This window comes from Artemia sp. Qi Xiang Cuo, chromosome 9 (assembly GCF_049724085.1).
Source record: "Artemia sp. Qi Xiang Cuo chromosome 9, ASM4972408v1, whole genome shotgun sequence".
NCBI classification, from domain to species: Eukaryota; Metazoa; Arthropoda; class Branchiopoda; order Anostraca; family Artemiidae; genus Artemia; species Artemia sp. Qi Xiang Cuo.
The window spans coordinates 8,848,764-8,867,952 of record NC_142802.1 but is presented as its reverse complement, the minus strand read 5'-3'; the positions used below and the strand labels follow the sequence as shown (position 1 = coordinate 8,867,952).

The window sequence follows — 19,189 nt, the reverse complement described above, 5'->3', positions numbered from 1 at the left end:
TCAACATCAGTAAGACTTCAGGCCTTGCCTAAGTTGTTTCACAAAGCTGCATGATGTGTCCAAACTGCTCCAATCCTTGGGAGGGGGGGGGGTCCTAAAGTTCCTAGGAAGAGAGTTCAAAATCGGAAAGTGGTATTTTTGCCGTTATTTTTCATTTTTCTGGCAAGGAGGAGGGTCCCCAGACTAATCTCAGGAGGAGGATCTATCCCTCCCTCATACATGCAAGTATAAAGTCTGATCTAAGTGAAGGATATTTCTCCAAAACTTGAAGTTTCAGTTGTTTGAAACAAATATTTATTAATGCTTATAGCTCAAAAATAGTTGTAACAAATTACTATTCACTGTGATTTTTCTGTAATTTGCCAGCATTGAAAATATAATATTTTGCCAAAACAATTCCAAATATGGTCAAAGTAGTGAAAATTATAAAAATAAGCAACGCTACAAGAGCGACAACATCTATCATATAGTAGGAAATGAGTGATAGCTTCTTTGTCATCTCTGATCGCAAGTGTGTATGTCCTTTATGGCGTACTGCATAATTGACCCAGTAGATAAAAACGTCCAATGGAGTTAGTGGCCTATCTCGAACGTCCATGGAAATGTGCCGCAATGCTTCTCTGTACCTGGTGGAAAAAAATATGTAGGTTTTGTGATAGAGAAGATTGAACGTATGCGCTCCCACCATAAGCCTAGGCTATACCACAAGCCTAGTCCATAAACATACCACACCATAACCAAAAGAATAGACAAAGTATTTTAAAATAGCCTTTACTATAAATCAGGGGCGTCAATTTACAAAAATGTATAGAATTTTAGATTCTTAGCTTCATCCAAAACTGGATTAGGATTTCATAGGGTGTCTCTTCTAAGATTTCTATTATACAGACTGCCTTTGAGGATCGACAAGTCATCCACATATTTCCATCTTAGAGAAATTCAGTATCATATCATTACTGCTGCTAGGGATAAAAGTAGTCTCTACAAAGTTTTTTGGGGAATTTTACAGGTAATATGAAGGGTTCATGGAGTAGATTGTATATTTTATTAATTTTTGAAGCTATCTGTATATATTTAATCGAATGTATGTCTATGTATCCTGTATGCATTAATACACTGTTCATTCGATCACCAGGAAACTTTAAAACGTTGTTGAGAACACTTGCGGAAATTTTAGGTGTACCCCCCCCCCCAAGGCTGTCTTTATTTTTCGAATGCTTTTTACGTCAGTGAAAAGTCGGTAATCCCAGCCTATTTTTTTTCAAATACCTTTGAGGTGAAAATACGATCAATATTTCAAATGTGGGGGAAATTTCCCTGAGGGAAATGTCGGGAGGGATTTTCCACAGGGCAGAGTTTTCCGGTGGACAAATTTTTGCAGGGGGATTTTCAAATATTATACTCTTAAATTTAAAAATACCACTACTACTACTACTAACAACTCATCGCAGCACCAAGCCGCCTGAGGCCAACACAGCTACGCACGCTCCTCCTCCACCCCAATTCATTCAAAGCCTCCCTTTTTACACCCGCCGACGAAGTTCCCATTTCCTTTAAATCTTTCTTTATGACGTCCTCCCACCCCAGACGGGGACGACCTACTTTCCGTTTAGCCCTAGATGGTTGGCCGAAAAGAACAATCTTCGGCAATCTGTCATCCTTCATCCGCACAACATGCCCTAACCACCTCAACCTTTCTTTCATTATAGACCTAGAAAGCGGTATTGAACCACATTTTTCGTATAGCCTATTGTTTGAAATACGGTCAGTCAGCCGGGTACCCAGAACAATCCTTAAGCAATTTCTCTGAAAAACATCTAGCAAATCTTAATCCGCTTTTCGGAGCGTCCATGCTTCAGAGCCATATTTGACCACTGTCATCACTATAGCTTCTAATATTCTAATCTTGGTTTGCAGACTTATCTTCCTATTCTTTCAGACTTTTTTTTAACTGTGAAAAAACACCCTGAGCCTTGGCTATTCTATTTTTAACATCTTCACTGCTCCTACCATCTTTACTAATAATACTGCCAAGGTAAGTGAAGCTGCCCACCTGATCAATCTTTTCATTACCCAACGTCACCTTTTCATCTTCACTTATTCCTAGACTTAGTGACTTAGTCTTCCTAACATTAATTTTCAAACCAATACTAGCACCCTGAACTCGCAAAACCTCTAAAACTTCATTCATTTTGCTCACACTTTCATCTAGGATGCTTAAATCATCAGCATAATCCAAGTCTAGGAGACTTTTTCCTCCCCAGATGATTCCGTGGTCTCCATTGCCTTTCCTGTGCTCCTTAAAACATAGTCCTTCAAAATAATCCATATAAAGGGGAACAGAACACAACCCTGCTTAATTCCTGATTTAATACACAACCAGTTGCTAACCTCATTTCCCACCTTAACCGCAGCAGTGCTATTCTCGTACAAAGCACCAGTCACTTTAATGTATTTGTCTGGTATACCATACAAGGATAAAACCTTTACTAAAGCTCTTCTTCAACATAATCGAACGCTTGCTCATAATCTATAAAACTGAGGACCAAAGGTGTTTGACAACTCAGGCACGTCTCAATTATTAACCTAAGAGTGAAAATTTGGTCAACACATCCTCTACCTTTTTTCTAAAACCACACTGTTTTTCTCTTAAAACTTTGTCTACAGCATCTCTCAGTCTAAAAAGTATCATATTGCTAAGTAATTTACTACTTACATAAACCAGACTAATGATTATGTAATTATCACACTCGCTCTTATCACATTTCTTGTAAATTGTCTTAATTAATATTTTAATAAAATAGTTTGATACTTGACCCTTTTAAAAAACAGTATTAATAATCTCAAGAAGCTTATTTCTAACTACCGAGCAACCATATTTAATAAACTCATTTACCACCCTATCAGCACCTGGTGCCTTATTATTCTTTAATCCTTTTAGTACTGTTTCTATTTCCTCCTCACAAAACAAATCTTCCTTCACATCCAAGGTATCACAAACTTTTTCATTTTCCTCTATATTTTTTCCTGCAACTCTATCTCGGTTAAGCAAGTTCTCAAAATGTTCGGCCCATCTCGCTTTAGCTTTTTACTTATATCTAATTGACACCCCATTCCTATCTTTAAATGTGACAAGTCCGGATTGACTAATAACTCTCAAATTGTTAACGTGCCAGTACAATATTTTACTATTATGCCGTCTAGCTGCATCTTCTAAATCCTCGGCAATTTTATCCATGGCCTGCACTTCACACCTTCTTAGTTCATATTTCAATGCTTTCTCCACTTTCTTCACATTTCTTTTGTTTTCGTGCGATCTATCACACAGATAATTCTTGTACAAGTCCTTTTTCCTTTCTATTAAACATAAAGCTTTTTCACTAATATTCTTAGCTGTAGTTCTAGCTTTCTGCCCTAATACACATTCAGCAACTTCACAAACTATTTTTCTAAAATTATTCCTACCATCTTCAACAAATCTTAAATTCTTAAGTTTAGCATTCAACTGTTCCTGGAAAGTTTCCCCCAAATTTTCATCCTGGAGTCTACCAACACCATAACTTCCGGGGAGGTAGTAACCCTTCCGATATGTCAGCTTTAAATTAACCCTTGACACTACTAGATGGTGATCTTTACTTTTAACATCAATAACAGCACTCCTATATACCCTAGTATCTTGTATTGATCCTGCCAGTCTTCGGTTTACTATAACATAATCAATAAGGTTTGCTGTCTTACCATCACGTGAATACCATGTTAGCTTATGAGCTATTTTATTACCAAACACCGTATTGGTTATAACTAGATTGTTATACCTACAAAATTGCAAAAGTCTGTATCCATTACTGTTTTCTTTTCCTACACCAAATTTACCTAAGGTGGGATACCATCTATCCTTATTTCTACCAACCTGGGCGTTAAAATCTCCCAGTAATAACATCATATTTCTACCTGGGACCTTGTCTATTTGCTCCTGTAACTGTAAGTAAAATTCATCTGAGTCACTAGTATCTCCGTCAGTCGGTTCTACAGGGGCGTATAGTACTATAACTGATACCCTGAACTTTCTAGTCATAAAATGAGCAATTAGTATTCTATTATTAATACCTTTACAGCCTAAACAAGACTCAACAGTTTCTTTATTCATCATGATCTTCTCTCCCTCTCTATAGACCACCATCCTTCCTGCCGCAGTAAATAAATTCTATATCGCCTAGTTTCATGCTTCTTGCCCCTGGCATACGAACTTCTGAAATTCCCAATAAATCAAGCTCAAATCGTCTAAATTCGTCAGTCAAAATATCAATACGATAGTCATTTTTTAATGTCGTAACATTCCAGGTTCCAATTTTCATGTTCTTTAAATCATTGAAATTTTTTTCGCCTCAGGAAAAGCAATGATCCCAGATACCAGTGCAGGACGGGGATCATATATCTTCTCAAGTCTACACTGAAGTGCTTAAGCCAGCTTAGAAATAGACAGCAAGAAGTCCCCGGGAGCTCCTGGAATGGAGGTTTTGTGCAACCCTGTACCCCTCTTGGTCACAACATGGTTTTCAGTACTTTGTAATTCTCTTCTGTCAAAAAGAGTCAAAATCCTGCACAGACAATCTCAAGCCTATTACCTCCAACTCATTATATATTTATGTCTACAAATATTATGCTACTACGGGGAGGCAACCCGTAATAGATAAATTAGCTAGGAAGAGGTTTTTCAGCCCAAAGACGCCCATCAAAACATACCAATCCCAGAAGAATTGTCCATTAGTCAGAATCCCGTGCGAATGCTGTGTCGTTTACTAGGCTATAATTTCCTTGAGGGGTGCCACTCCTCAAGTGGGAATAGAGTTGAACGCAAGGTCTCCAGTCTTGCAGGTACCCCAAAAAGGTCGAGGCAGCCCTTTACAGAGGCCGTTGTCCATAGATCTTGATCTTACGCCCTGCCGAAGTTGTCCTCCTATAGAGGATCTTCCCGTGATGGTGTTCTGCCTCACCATGCAATTTAACCAATTGCTGGGAGAAGGTTTGCAACTCATGGGACTTGTGTATAAACCAGTGGGCCCTTTTGAGTGTACATTTGAGGGGCCTTCTTCCTCCTTTGCCCGTATTTATGACCTCGGGCAAGGGTTCCCCAGTTTCTACTATGGACCCCCAGGGACAAGGTCCCACCTTGGTCCGTTCCTCCTATGGAGGTACCCTTCATATCTGTAGGGCGTTCCCCTATCGCCACCTGGGGACACGCTGAATGGCCAGATAAACGGATCACTTTTGTTTTGCAAAGGCCATAACTCAGTGACATATTTAACCTACTACTTATAAATATACATAACTCACTGACTAGGACTATGTAAGTTATATACAGAAGAATATAACTCAGTGACATATTTAACCTACTACTTATAAATATGTGTGACTCACTGACTAGGCCTATATAAGTTATATACAGAAATATATAACTGAGTGACATATTTAGCCTACTACTTATAAATATGTGTAACTCACTGACTAGGCCTGTATAAGTTATATACAGAAATATATAACTCAGTGACATATTTAGCCTACTACTTAAAATATGTGTAACTCACTGACTAGGCCTATATAAGTTATATACAGAAATATATAAATCAGTGACATATTTAGCCTACTACTTATAAATATGTGTAACTCACTGACTAGGTCTATCTAAGTTATATACAGAAATATATAACTGAGTGACATATTTAGCCTACTACTTATAAATATGTATAACTCACTGACTAGGCCTATATAAGTTATATACAGAAATATAATCGTTAAAGATTGAATTGCCAATTTTCCCTTTTCTGTTAATTTTATGGTCACTACTTCCAAAAACCGAATAGCTACATATGGAGGCCTTTTTCATTAAAGATTGAATTGCCGATTTTTCCTTTTCTGTAAATTTTATCGCCACTACTACCAAAAACTGAATAGCTGCAAATGGAGGCCTTTTTCGTTAAAGATTGAATTGCCAATTTTCCCTTTTCTGTTAATTTTATGGCCACTACTACCAAAACATAGATTAAGGGCAGCAATTTTCTGGAAAGAGTGGATATTGAAGCATATATGCCCTCAAAAAATTAATAATTTGTTCCTTTCAACTGCATGTCAACTACATTTCAATTTAAGCTATGAAATGTTATTTGTCTTGAGTAAATTTTAAAAAACAGGAAAAACAAGCAAATACTTCTAAACTGTAGAACATATAATGAGTGGTTTCTTTGCATTTATACTTTTGGGTGGTGGTTTTTGCCCCCCCCCCCCAAAAAAAAGAAGCCAAAGGTATTTAAAATATTCTCTTATAGTTTCAGCATAGCCTGCCTTACTTTGTGTCTTTATCTAAGCTGTACCCCTTCAAATACCCCTCACCCCACCCCAGGAAAAAAAATCTGCAAAAAAGAAAAGTATATTCTGCACAGACTTTTGTTATTCAATTGAACATACCAACACACAGCAACCCCCCCCCCCAAAAAAAAAATATTGACCCAAAGGCTTATTCTCTTAAAAAAAAAAAATCACACTGGTTTCCTGAGTGTACTGAGTAGCTGTCCAAAAGTAAAAAGGCATATATACACTTCATTGTTCAGAGAAAATTGTCTTCAAGTTTCTCCAGTTTTGCAGGACTTTTCCAACCATTGCACCACACTAGACATAGGATTGAAGTAAAAAGTTGTTAGGATTGGTTTTAGACAGTATTCTTTCCATTATGCAATTAAAATACATGCTAAATGTTAAATGACATTTTACATTTACTGACACTGCTAAAAGCCAATTTTTAAACTTTGGCAAATGGGGAAAATGCTGCAGATACATGTTTTTGCCAGGAAAATCTTTGCAGAGATTTTATTAGGGCATTCTTACACATAAAAAGAGTAGCAACAACAAAGTATTTGGGTTTTTTAATTGTGAAAACCTGTTGTGGAAAAACCATTCAAGTGTGATAGCTGAAAAATTAAGCAGAGGCCTTGGGGAGATGCAAAGAATTATAAATCTAGTCCCAAAAAAGATTCAAAGTGATTTATTTTTCTATATTTTGTCCATATATTAGCTACAAATGCTCTATATGGGCAAGTAATTTTATAACATGTTGCAAAAGAGTACACAAACTTCAGAATAGAACTGCAATTTATTATTAGAATTTTATGTTTCTGATGAAGTTCCTCCACATGAGCAGCTTAAAAAGAATAAATTTATGAATGTATCCCAAATTGAGATTACCAAGTTGCAATTTTCTTGTAGAAATATTTGAATCAGCTGCTCACCCCTGATTTTGAAAATCTTTTTACTTTTAATGGAAACCATAATAACCCAAGAAAAGCTGATAACTTAACACATGAGTTTAAGAGTACCACTTAGGCATCTTTTGTGATTTGCCATTGTGGTCCCCATGTTTGGCTTTCCTATAGTTCCCTTTCTTGATAATTTTGCGTCACTCAACAACGACCGACGGCTAAGCTAGTTCATTTATAAAATTCTTTTTATTAATGTCCATATCATTTACAATAATTTAATACGTCATTGCAAGCTTGTTACTAGATGACTATGTCTTTCAGCTATTACACGTTAATAATGACAGTAGAACTACAATAATTTTAAAGTACTACTACTACTAACAACTCACCACAGAACCAAGCCGCCTGAGGCTGACGCAGCTACTCACGCTCCTTGTCCATCCCAATCAATACAAAGCCCCCTTCTTTACACCCTCCCAGGAAGTTCCTATTTTCCTTAAATCTTTCCTTTCGACAGCCTCCCACCCCAACCAAGGACAACCTGCTCTTTGTTTAGCCCTAGACGGTTGGCCGAAAAGGACATTCATTGGCACTCTGTCATCCTTCATCCGAAGAATGTGCTTTAACTGTCTCAATCTTTCTCTCATTATGGCCCTAGAAAGCGGGATTGAACCCCACTTTTCGTACAGCCTAGTGTTTGAAATACGGTCAGTCGGTACCCAAAACAGTCCGTAGACAATTTCTCTGGAAAACATCCAGCAAATCTTCCTCCGTTTTTCGGAGCGCCCATGCTTCAGAATCATACTTGACCAGTGTCATTATTGTAGCTTCCAGTATTCTAATCTTGGTTCGTAGATTTATCTTCCTTTTCTTCCAATTCAACTAAGAAAAAACACCCTGGACCTTGGCCCAGGACCTTGGTCACCTTTTCACTTGAGCCGAATTCTGGCTGCTGCAACTCACAAATCTCCAAAGTTGGAACCGCTGGACATGACAATGTCTGTGACATAGACATAACTCTAATGTGCTCAAAAACTGAAATATCTGAATCCAAATAGATTTCTTGGTCCCGATTGTCTCTATTCAAGGATGCTTAAAGAGTTATCTGAAGTCACTGTGAACCAATTTCCCTTATTTACTGAAGGTCTCTTGAGTTAGGCCAACTGCCAGTTGTCTGGAAAAGGACCCTAATTTTTCGATATTTAAAAGTGGTGACAAGAAAAATTCTAGTAATTACAGACCAATTTTATGCAAGGTACTAGAATCTCTTACAGCTGACCATACGATTAAATTTCTCTTAGCTAACAATAAGATATCGCACGAACAATTCGGTTTTATCAGAAAAGATCTCAAGAACCTTTGAAAAGGTTCTTCACAAGAGACTACATGTACTACAAAAGTTAAAAGCTGTGCTTGGTATAACGAATGATGGAATGGCTAACATCATTCCCTGGATCAAAAGCTTCTTGACCGAGAGAAAACAAGTAGTACTAGTGAATGGGGAAAAAAGTGCAATCAAATCGATGTAATCATTGGCGTGTCAGAAGGATCTGTACTTAGGCCCCTCCTTTTCAACATCTACATAAACGACCTTTTAGATGACATTGATTCCAGTTTTTTCTTATACGTCAGTGACACGAAGCTATTCGAGTTATTTCTACACTGGAAGATCAAGATAGAGCATTCAACAGAAGGACCTGGAGAAAGTTGAGATGTGGATGGCAACTTGATTGATGGAAATTAGTAATACGACCTCCTACCACGTACAAAAAGGCCCCACAAGAATAAACACAACCTGTAAGCTCCTTGTAGAAACTCTTAACACCTAGTCTTGAAGAGCGTGACTTTTGAGCCTCGATGAGCCAAGCTGAGTTTCTCCAGCCACTGTGAAGCGTCAATTAAGAAAGCGTCGATGATAGTTGGAATCTTTCGGAGATTATTCAAGTTCCCCGATAAGGAATTACAAGGTCTTGGTAAGGTCAATCTTGGAGTATCGACGTTGTGTAATACGCTCTTTTTACGATAAGGACATCCACTCGGTTGAACGCGTACAACGCAGTGTGACAAAATTCTGTCCAACTTTATCTCACCTTCCTTATGAAAAAATTCCGAACTTTGGCTTACGGTCTTTATCGTGGAGACATGATTGAAATTTAGAAGATCTACAAAGGAATATCTTATGATAGCATTAAACCCACCGATATGCTACAGTTAAGTACATCAAGTCTACGGGGCCACAACTTTAACTGCAAGGTAGACGCTTTTTCAACGGACCGAAGATGGGCTTTCTTCAACCAGAGCCGTTCCTAGGGCTGGTGGTGCCCGATAAAAAATTAATTACAGCGCCCCCCCCCTCCCGACTCAAATATAAGCAAATTTGCCGAATCAAAGTGAAAAATTTGATCAAAGCGGGCAAATTATCCAGCCGCGGTAGCCCTCAGCCACGACACGGTCTCCAACCGGGTCATCAGCAAATGGGATAGTCTGCCTATATTAATAGTAAATAGCCTAAATCTGGATTCACTCAAGATAGAACTTGATAATTTGTACGGACGTTGACATGCTTTCTAGTTTCTTCTTTCGTAGAGAATTGTAACAGGTTTGTGCCTTTTTTTTTTTTTTTTTTTTTTTTAAGTAAATTTATCTGACTGGTTAGTTCTGACTAGTTAAAATAGAAAATCGCCATAATATGTTTAAGTATACATTCAGTTTGTTTGCCCACATAGCAAGGATTGATAGTAAAACTCTCTGATTGGCTGCCGCGTGTCGGAGAACCCTATTGCATGGGTTTTAATTCTCTGACTACAAAAATGCGAAATTTTGTTTTTGTTTCCAGGGAAGGATGATCATGGGTGTGTGTGTGTCTAAAGGGTGATTTATTGAACCAGTGTTCCTATAATATCTTGAGAAGGCTCATTTGAACACAAATTAAATTTTCTGTTGATATTTCTTAAGGAGCAAAAAAAAATTGTCACAAAGCGGCGATTTTTACCATTTTGTGGCACAAAACAATAATTTCGGTCCAAAGAGGGCCAAAAAGCTATCGATTTTTTGACATGATTCATTAATTTTAAAATGCTGAAATAGTATATTATTTCTTCCAGTTTTAGAAGCTACAATGCCGCATATCAGACAACCCTCTTACAGAGGTTTCACGCCCCTATCAAGGAAAATGCAAAATTCTCCTGCATGAAGGATGATCACGGATGCGTGTTCATTTGTTGGTTTTTTCCCTGGATTAATTTTATGGAACCAATGGTCCTAGAATATTGGGAGAAAGTTCATTCGAACATAAATAAAAGGTTCTGGTCAGTGGCGGCTCTAGCCCTGGGCAGGGGGGGCAGCTGTCCCCCAGTTTTTCTGATATCTGACATTAAATTCCTTTTACTTTATATTTTTACACTCCTATGGTATACCTTGCCCCCTCAGACTATGAGGCCTAAAACTGCTTCTGGTTCTAGTGCCCTTTTTAAGCAGCAAAAAAGACTGCCACGGCAAATTGGTGTTTCTGCCATTTTGATGCTCAAAACCACAAATTTGGCCAAAAGAGGGCCAAAAAGCTATCGAGTGAAAATTCCTAGGTAGTCAGTCGGCTTAGAATTATCGAATTACCATATATTGAGTCCCCCGGTTTCAGAGGCAGCAATGCCACGTGATCTAATTTTTGCCCAAAGCAAAAAGCTATCAAGCAAAAATTCTGAGATAACAAATCGATTTGAAGTTCTTGGAAAACTATATTGAGCTCTAATGGTTCTGGTGATGGTGCATTCGCTCATAAAGATTCACGCAGTATATATGTTACGGTGAATGTCTGCAAATTGCTTAATGTCGACACTCACCGGTGAATGTCCGAAATACCTTTTTTTCTCCTTGGATTTAGTCACCGTTGCCAGTCATTTTTTTCAATTTAATGCAAGGTTTGATGATTGTAGGTTATGTTAGATTTGGTTTGACGAGGTTAGGTTGGTTTAGGTTAGCTTAAGTTAGGTTTTTAACCCATTTCTGATAATTAGAACCAAATTGAACCTAATATAACTTAATCTAACCTAACATAATCTAACCTAACTTTAACTTTTACCATCATATGTTGGATAAGACTGAAAAATCTGACTCGCAAAGCTAATTGAATCTAAGTGGAGAAAAATGAATTTCGAACATTCACCGGTGAATGTCGACATTAACTAGATTAAATAAAAAAAACAAGTTTTTTTTACTGAAAGTAAGGAGCGACATTAAAACTTAAAACTAGCAGAAATTTTTCCGTATATGAAAGGGGCTGTCCCGTCCTCAACACCTTGCTCTTTACGCTAAAGTTTTTTATTGTTTAAAAAAAATAGAGTTGTGAGAAAGTCAAACTTTAGCAAAAGAGCAAGGCGTTGAGGAGGGGACAGTCCCTTTAATATACGGAATAATTTCTGTTCGTTTTAAGTTTTAATGTTGCTCCTTACTTTCAGTTAAAAAAACTTGTTTTTTTATTTAATTTTTGAAATTTTATGAATGAATAGATGTTTTGATCTTGGCTCACAGTACATAAATAATTAAAACAAAATTTTCATATTAATTTACTTTTATTTGGTTAAATGACTTTCTAGAAACTTGTTTCATTTTATTTACGAACGTTTTTATTAGTATTAGTAACGAACTTCTATATTCATATATTTTTAATACGTATATTAGGGGGTTCGCCCCCTAGTCAATACCTTGCTCTTTAAGGGAAAGTTCAAATTTTGTTCTATTTCTTTAAAACTAACCGCTTAATCACAAAGGCCGTTGATTAGAATAAATAGTTCTTATGCAAGCAATAAAAAATCTCTGGATTAAAGAGTGAGGTAATTGACTAGGGGGTGAACCCAATCATATATGTAATATTTTTTGTTCCTTTAAAGTTTTGATGTTGCTGCTGTTGCAGTTGAAAAACTTGTTTTTTTATATTTAATTTCTGATCTTTTTTTAAAGAATGCTGGGAAGTCCGGCGTCCCCTTCATAGCAATGTCCCTTCCCCCATGAAAACTTCCTTCATGGAAAGATCCTCCCACATAACCCCCGACCCCTCCCCCACAACCAGGAAAAATATCCCCTGAAAACGTCTGTACTGTGTACTTCCCAATAACCAATACTATATGTTAACATAGGGTAAAGTTCAAAAATTTCAGCCCTCCTCCCGGGAACTTCGGGGGATTAAGTCATCCGAAAAGACATACTTATCGTGTTTTCAAACATGCTAAACAGAATGGTTGTCTCAAATTTTTATCAGGTGATTTTGGGGAAAAAATGAGCGTGGGAGGGGGCCTAGTTGCCCTCCATTTTTTGGGTCACTTAAAAAGGACACTAGAACTTTTAATTTCCATTCCAAGGAGCCCTCCCACGATATTCTAGGACCACTGGGTCGATACGATCACCCACTAGGAAAAAAACAACAAATAAACACGCACCCGTGATCTTTCTTCTGGCAAAAAATGTAAAATTCCACATTTTTTTAGATACGAGCTTGAAACCTCTACAGTAGAGTTCTCGGCTACGTTAAATTTGATAGTGTGATCTTCATTGAGATCTTATAACTTTTAGGGGGTCTTTCCCTTTTTACGAACATCAGTCAAATAATCTCAGGTGCCTAACTTTTAATGGGTAAGACTAAACTTGATGAAAATTATATATTTGAAATTCAGCGTTGAAATTTGATTCTTTCGATGTTTCTAGCTGTACCAAAATACTGTTTTCTAGAGTTTTGGTTACCATTGAGCCGATTCCCAATAACCAATTGTTAACATTGGGTAAAGTTCATAAATTTCAGCCCTCCCCCTGGGGGCTTTGAGGGATTAAGTCATCCTAAAAGACATAGTTATAATATTTTTGACCATGCTGAACAAAATGGCTATCTCAAAATTTTGATCGGGTAACTTTGGGAAAAAATGAGCGTGGTAGGGGGCCTAGTTGCCCTCCATTTTTTTTGGTCCCTTAAAAATGGCACTAGAACTTTTAATTTCCGTTTCAATGAGCCCTCCCACGATATTCTAGGACCACTGGGTCGATACGATAACCCCTGGGGAAAGAAAAAAAAAAAAACAAAAAAACAAATAAACACGCATCCGTGATCTTTCTTCTGGCAAAAAATGGAAAATTCCACATTTTTGCAGATAGGAGCTTGAAACCTCTACAGTAGGGTTCTCTGATACACTGAATCTGATAGTGTGATTTTCATTAAGGTTCTATAACTTTTAGGGGGTCTTTCCCCCTTTGTTCGAAAATCGGCCAAGTTTTCTCAGGCGCGTAACTTTTGATAGGTAAGATTAAACTTTATGAAAGTTATATATTTGAAATCAGAATTAAAATCTGATTCTTTTGATGTATCTATTGGTATCAAAATTCCGTTTTTTAGAGTTTCGATTACTATTGAGCCGGGTCGCTCCTTACTTACAGTTCGTTACCACGAACTGTTTGATTAAATAAAAAAAAACAAATTTTTTTTAACTGAAAGTAAGGAGCGACATTAAAACTTAAAACGAACAGAAATTATTCCGTATATGAAAGGGACGGTCTCCTCCTCAACGCCTCGCTCTTTACGCTAAAGTTTTTATTGTTTTAAAAATAAAGTTGTGAGACAGAGTCAAAGCGAGGTAATGAGTACGGGGCGATCCCAATCATATACGTGTTAATTTCTGTTTGTTTTAAATTTTGATGTTGCTCCTTACTTTCAGGTGAAAAAATAGCTTTTTTATTATTTAATTTCTGATCGCTTTTTTCAATAATGCTGGGAAATCCAGCACCTCCTTCATAGCAATGTCCCTTTATACCACGCATCCGTGATCTTTCTTCTAGCAGAAAATGCAAAATTCCACATTTTTGCAGATAGGAGCCTGAAACTTCTACAATAGGGTTCTCTGATAATCTGAATCTGATGGTGTGATTTTCGTTAAAGTTCTATGACTTTTAGGGGGTGTTTCCCCCTTTTTTGAAAATAAGGCAAATTTTCTCAGGCGCTTAACCTTTGATGGGTGAAACAAAACTTAATTAAACTTATATATTTGGAATCAGCAAACAAATCTGATTCTTTTGATGTATCTATTGGTATCAAAATAACGTTTTTTAGAGTTTCGGTTACTATTGAGCCGAGTCGCTCCTTACTTACAGTTTGTTACTGTTTGATGTCGCTCGTAAGTTTTAATTTCGCTCCTTACTTTCAGTTAAAAAAAACCTTGTTTTTTTATTTAATTTTTGAACGTTTTTGAATTAATGTAGGTTTTGATTTTGGCTCACAGCACATGAATAATTAAAACAAAATTTGCATATTAATTTTACTTTTATTTGGTTAAATGACTTTCTCGAAAGTTGTTTAATTTTATTTACGAACGTTTTTATTAGTAATAAATATACGTAACCTACGAATTAACTTACGTAACGAACTTCTATGTTCATATATTTTTAATACTTTTAGAAGGTTCGCACCCTAGTCAATACCTCGCTCTTTACGCTAAAGTTCGAATTTTGTTCCAATTAAAAAATGACCCCTTAATCACAAAGGTCATTAATTAGAATAAATAGCTCTTATGAAAGTACTAAAAAATCTTTGGCTTAAAGAGTGAGGTATTGACTCCGAACCCAATCATATATGTAATAATTTCTGTTCGTTTTAAGTTTTGATGTTGCTCCTTGCTTTCAAGGTTCAAGGTTTAATTTTAAAATATCTGTACAAAATAGACATAAATACAGGGTAAACGCCGGAGACACAAGGTCGAATCACAAAAACCCGGTTTAATTTCTGATCGTTTTTTAAAATAATGCTGGAAAACCCGGCGCCCCTTCATAGCAATGTCCCTTCCCCCATGAAAACTTCCTCAACGGAAAGATCCTTCCGCATAACCCCGGCCCATCCCCCCCACTGCCAGAAAAAATCCCCCCTGAAAACGCCTTTATACTTCCCAATTACCAATACTATATGTAAACATTGGGTAAAGTTCATAACTTTCAGCCCTCCCCCGGGGACTTTGGGGGATTAAGTCATAAAAAAAGACATATTTATTATATTTTCGACCATGCTGAACAAAATGACTATCTCAAAATTTTGATCGGATGACGTTGGGAAAAAATGAGTGTGGGAGGGGGCCTAGTTGCCCTCCATTTTTTGGTCACTCAAAACAGGCACTAGAACTTTTAATTTCCGTTCGAATGAGCCCTCCCACGATATTCTAGGACCAGTAAGTCGATACAATCACCCCTGAAAAAAACAAAAAAAAACACGCATTCGTGATTTTTCTTCTGGCAAAAAATACAAAATTCCACTTTTTGCAGATAGGAGCTTGAAACCTCTACAGTAGGGTTCTCTGATACGCTGAATGCGATGGTGTCATTTTCATTAAGGTTCTATGACTTTTAGGGGGTGTTTACCCCTTTTTTTCGAAAATCTGGTAAATTTTCTCAGGCGCGCAACTTTTGATGGGTAGGACTAAACTTGATGAAACTTATATATTTGAAATCAGCAACAAATCTGTTTCTTTGATGTATCTATTGGTATCAAAATTCCGTTTTTTAGAGTTTCAGTTACTATTGAGTCAGGTCGCTCGTTACCACGAACTGTTTGATTTTGGACATTCACCGTAACATATACAAACACATCGAAATGTCATAAACTGATAAATTTGAGGCTTGCTAAAATTATGTTATTTCTTCTCCGAGAAGGGGGGGGGGGAGTGGGAGGCAATTTCCTCTGGTGCTCCCCGTTAACGTTTGTACCTTTCATCCTTTCTATGAAATACTTTTGTTAAGTTTGTTATCAATAACATACTTTTTTTCCTTGATAAGACTTGTTACTAATCTTTGCGTGATGTTCTGGGCTTCTGGTTGGAAAAGTTGGCTCCACTGCAATATTTCTCCTGCTCCCAACACAGCTGCTCGTTTTGAAGCAAGCTTTTGTGCTGCAGTTGTAGGCAGACATATAATGGGGACGCCATAGTATAGAGCCTCGAACGTCTCTGTGAATGAACAGCAGGAAATGAGGAGTCGAGTCTTAGGATGACCTAGAAATATGGATAAATGTTCGTTAGTCCCCTTCTGTAGAGCAGAAATGCCAAAAAGTTGTCCTCGTGAGAGCATATAGTTGTGCCTAAATTAAAAGGGTGAATCCAAAGAGAATGGGAATCTGGTTAGATTGGAAGCTGGCTCTAAAAATAAAAACGTGATAAAAATTCGCCAACACCATCTATTGTTTGGCAAATATTGTAGTTCTTTTGATCTTGAAAACAACGACGCGGGGCATAATTTTGGCTCTAGGTCCATTCTTGAAAATTTTCTTTCCTAACTCAACTACTCTCCAATATAATGAAAAGTCTCTGAGCCACAACTCTTCCTTAAACCCCTTCTAGACATGTTAAGTCTTTTGAATAGGCAATAACCCTGAACTGCTATTCAAATCTTTTCAGTTACTTTGGAATGTAAAGAATATACTGGAGTTTATCAAGGACTTCCAAAAACGACGTAAGTTGAAACAGATTTACTACTAAAAGATGAAAATCTTTCAAGTAGTTGGAACAGCTTGGAGCGACTCGAAAAGATTTGCGCTTTTTGGTGAAGTTCGGGGGCTAGCAATTACTGATGTTAGAAATATAATTGGCATAGAAGTGAATATAAAAGAATTAATTTGGGCATATGGGACAGTTCTTAGACATCAAAGACAGTGGCGTAAATTCAGAAAAATTCTGGGGGGGGGGCAATAGTGTTGCCCCCACACGTAAGAAAATTTGAAAATGTTAACTTTTAATGTGTGAGGAAATTAAAAAAATATGCTGATTATATTATTTTAAAAAAGAAAAAGTTTGAATTGGTGAAAGTTTCTAATTCAGAGCGAGTGAATGGCTTGGAAAGAGCATTTCCTGCCGCAAAGTAGCGAATATTTTTGAAATATTATTTAAAAAAGTATTATCCCTTATATTGGACCTCTTAGACTCCTTTTTAGGGAAACAAATTACTAAAAACAAATATTGTGCTGTGAAGGATCTAAGCCAAAAAAAAAATTTATAATTAGGAAATGTCATTTTGTTTTGTTAAAAATTGGATTGAGGGAAGGCCTAGAACAGGGTTTTCTGGCGCGAAGCGCAGTGGCGAAAATGAAAAAAAACCTGGGGAGGGGTAAATTCCATGTCTCAAAAGGCAGCCTCAAGTGGGTTGAATTAGCAAAAATCCAAGGGAGGGGGAAATCGAGCCAAATTAAGTGGTAGCCAAATTAAAATTCTTTGGATAAAGTTTAGAAAACAATTCGATATACAAAAATTCAAGTAAATAAACACAATTAAGCAAATAAGTCATAAATTTGTTTGCATCACGACTGAAGTATCCAGAGAGAGCCACTATTCTAATGGGAAACGTCGTTGCTTCAGGGAAGCAAACTTGTCGACGGCAATGTTATAATCTATCTTTTTTGCTTTTTCCGGCTGGGTTGCTATAACTAACAAATCGCTAAGTTACTCATCAGTCATGGTTGTTCTGAAATATGTCTTAACCCTCTTAAGCGTTGAAAAAAATCTATCGTTAGAGGCAATTGAAACGGGGAGCGTCACAGAAATTTCGAAAGTTTCCGAAATGACAGCAAAGGTGTCTTTGTTCATGTAGAGGATGGCAAGAGCTTTTGATGGGCATTCTGGTTTCATCCTTTGTAAATAAGATTTTGCCAAGGCTATCTCCGACTCAAACTTCAACTCGTTTACTAATAATGTAGGAAAGTCACGTACAAAGTCTTGTATTAGACGTGCATCCAGGAACTTCGGTGAACTTGGCTCAAACGCTTCTAAGCCTTGGATTACTGAGGAGTTTTCACCAAACCTTTGTCTCAGCTCCGAAGCTACTCGGTCGACTATGAAGTATAAAATGTCCGTCCTATAAGTTTGAAAAATGTCACGATCCTCTTCTGTTCGATTTCTTGCTCTGGCACCGACAGTGGTTTCGACGTAAAAATCGAGAAGGCGTCTGCTTATAGCAACCGAGCGTCTAGGCTTCTATATTTGGATTGAGAACTGCTTGCATAAGCTTTTCGTTGTTTCGACCATTTTAAACCAACGCTCTTCAGATCGGAGCTCTAGAAACTATTGTTGAACTGCTCGAAGCCGAGAATTTACACCTGAAAGAACGAGGCTCTTGGACTGGAGCTTTATAGATGCAATATCTACCGAACCGAGGATCTGCTCATTATTTCAAGAATGAGCAAGAATTTGGCATCAATTGTTGCCAGCAACCCAGAAGCTTCAGAACGGTCCTCTGTTGAACTGGCTTCATCCGAAATAACCCTTAATGTTTCAAAAATAGCACCTAAACGTGTCCAGATTTTCTGAATTGAGCAAAACTAATAGCACCATCGAGTGTCAGCTAGCCGCTCGCGCTCAATCTTTTTTATTCCGCGTTCTTTTTGGGTTCAAAGGAAAAGTTCGTGACGTGGCGTACTTCGGCTGAGAAACACATATAATGCCTGAATGCAAGAAAAGAAGTTTCTAACCACCGGACAAGAAGCTATTGACTGCACAAGCACAAGATTTAGGCGATGGGTGTGACAATGAATATACCTAGCTTGTGGTGCAAATCCTTTAAGAATAGCCTGAACACCATTACATGCGCCGCTCATGACGCTCGCACCATCATAGCATTGAGCCACACAGGTGCTCCAATCCAGTTCGTGCTTTTCAACAAGATCCTTGATTGCATTAGCAAGGGATGCAGCATCTAATTGTTCAAGATGTGTACTTCCGAATGTCTCCTCGCGGATGATAGCATTACTATCAATAAACCGAATAGTTAAACCAAGCTTCTCTTTTTTCGACAGATCTTTCGTTTCATCTGCGCAGATTGCCCAATATTTCTTAATAGAGCAACTTGTTTGTTCTCGCAAGAGGTCAGCCAGTATGCTTATAAGACTATTTTGGTAGTCGGGACTCAAATAGCTTCATACCGACGTTTTAGTT

At 37.4% G+C, this 19,189-nt stretch overlaps 1 protein-coding gene across 1 annotated transcript in view; it reads right to left on the bottom strand.

The window, feature by feature from the left end:
• Window positions 1–285: 285 nt before the first annotated feature.
• The window catches only part of LOC148948293 (UDP-glucuronosyltransferase 1A1-like), a 30,536-nt gene continuing 11,632 nt past the window's right edge, over window positions 286–19,189 (bottom strand). Inside the window, exons 3-4 of the mRNA XM_089093871.1 lie at window positions 16,030–16,261; window positions 286–626 (exon numbers count right to left, since the gene is read on the bottom strand). Coding sequence (XP_088949997.1) covers window positions 335–626; window positions 16,030–16,261 — 524 coding nt within the window. The 3' untranslated portion in view covers window positions 286–334. The remainder of the gene's footprint in view (window positions 627–16,029; window positions 16,262–19,189) is intronic.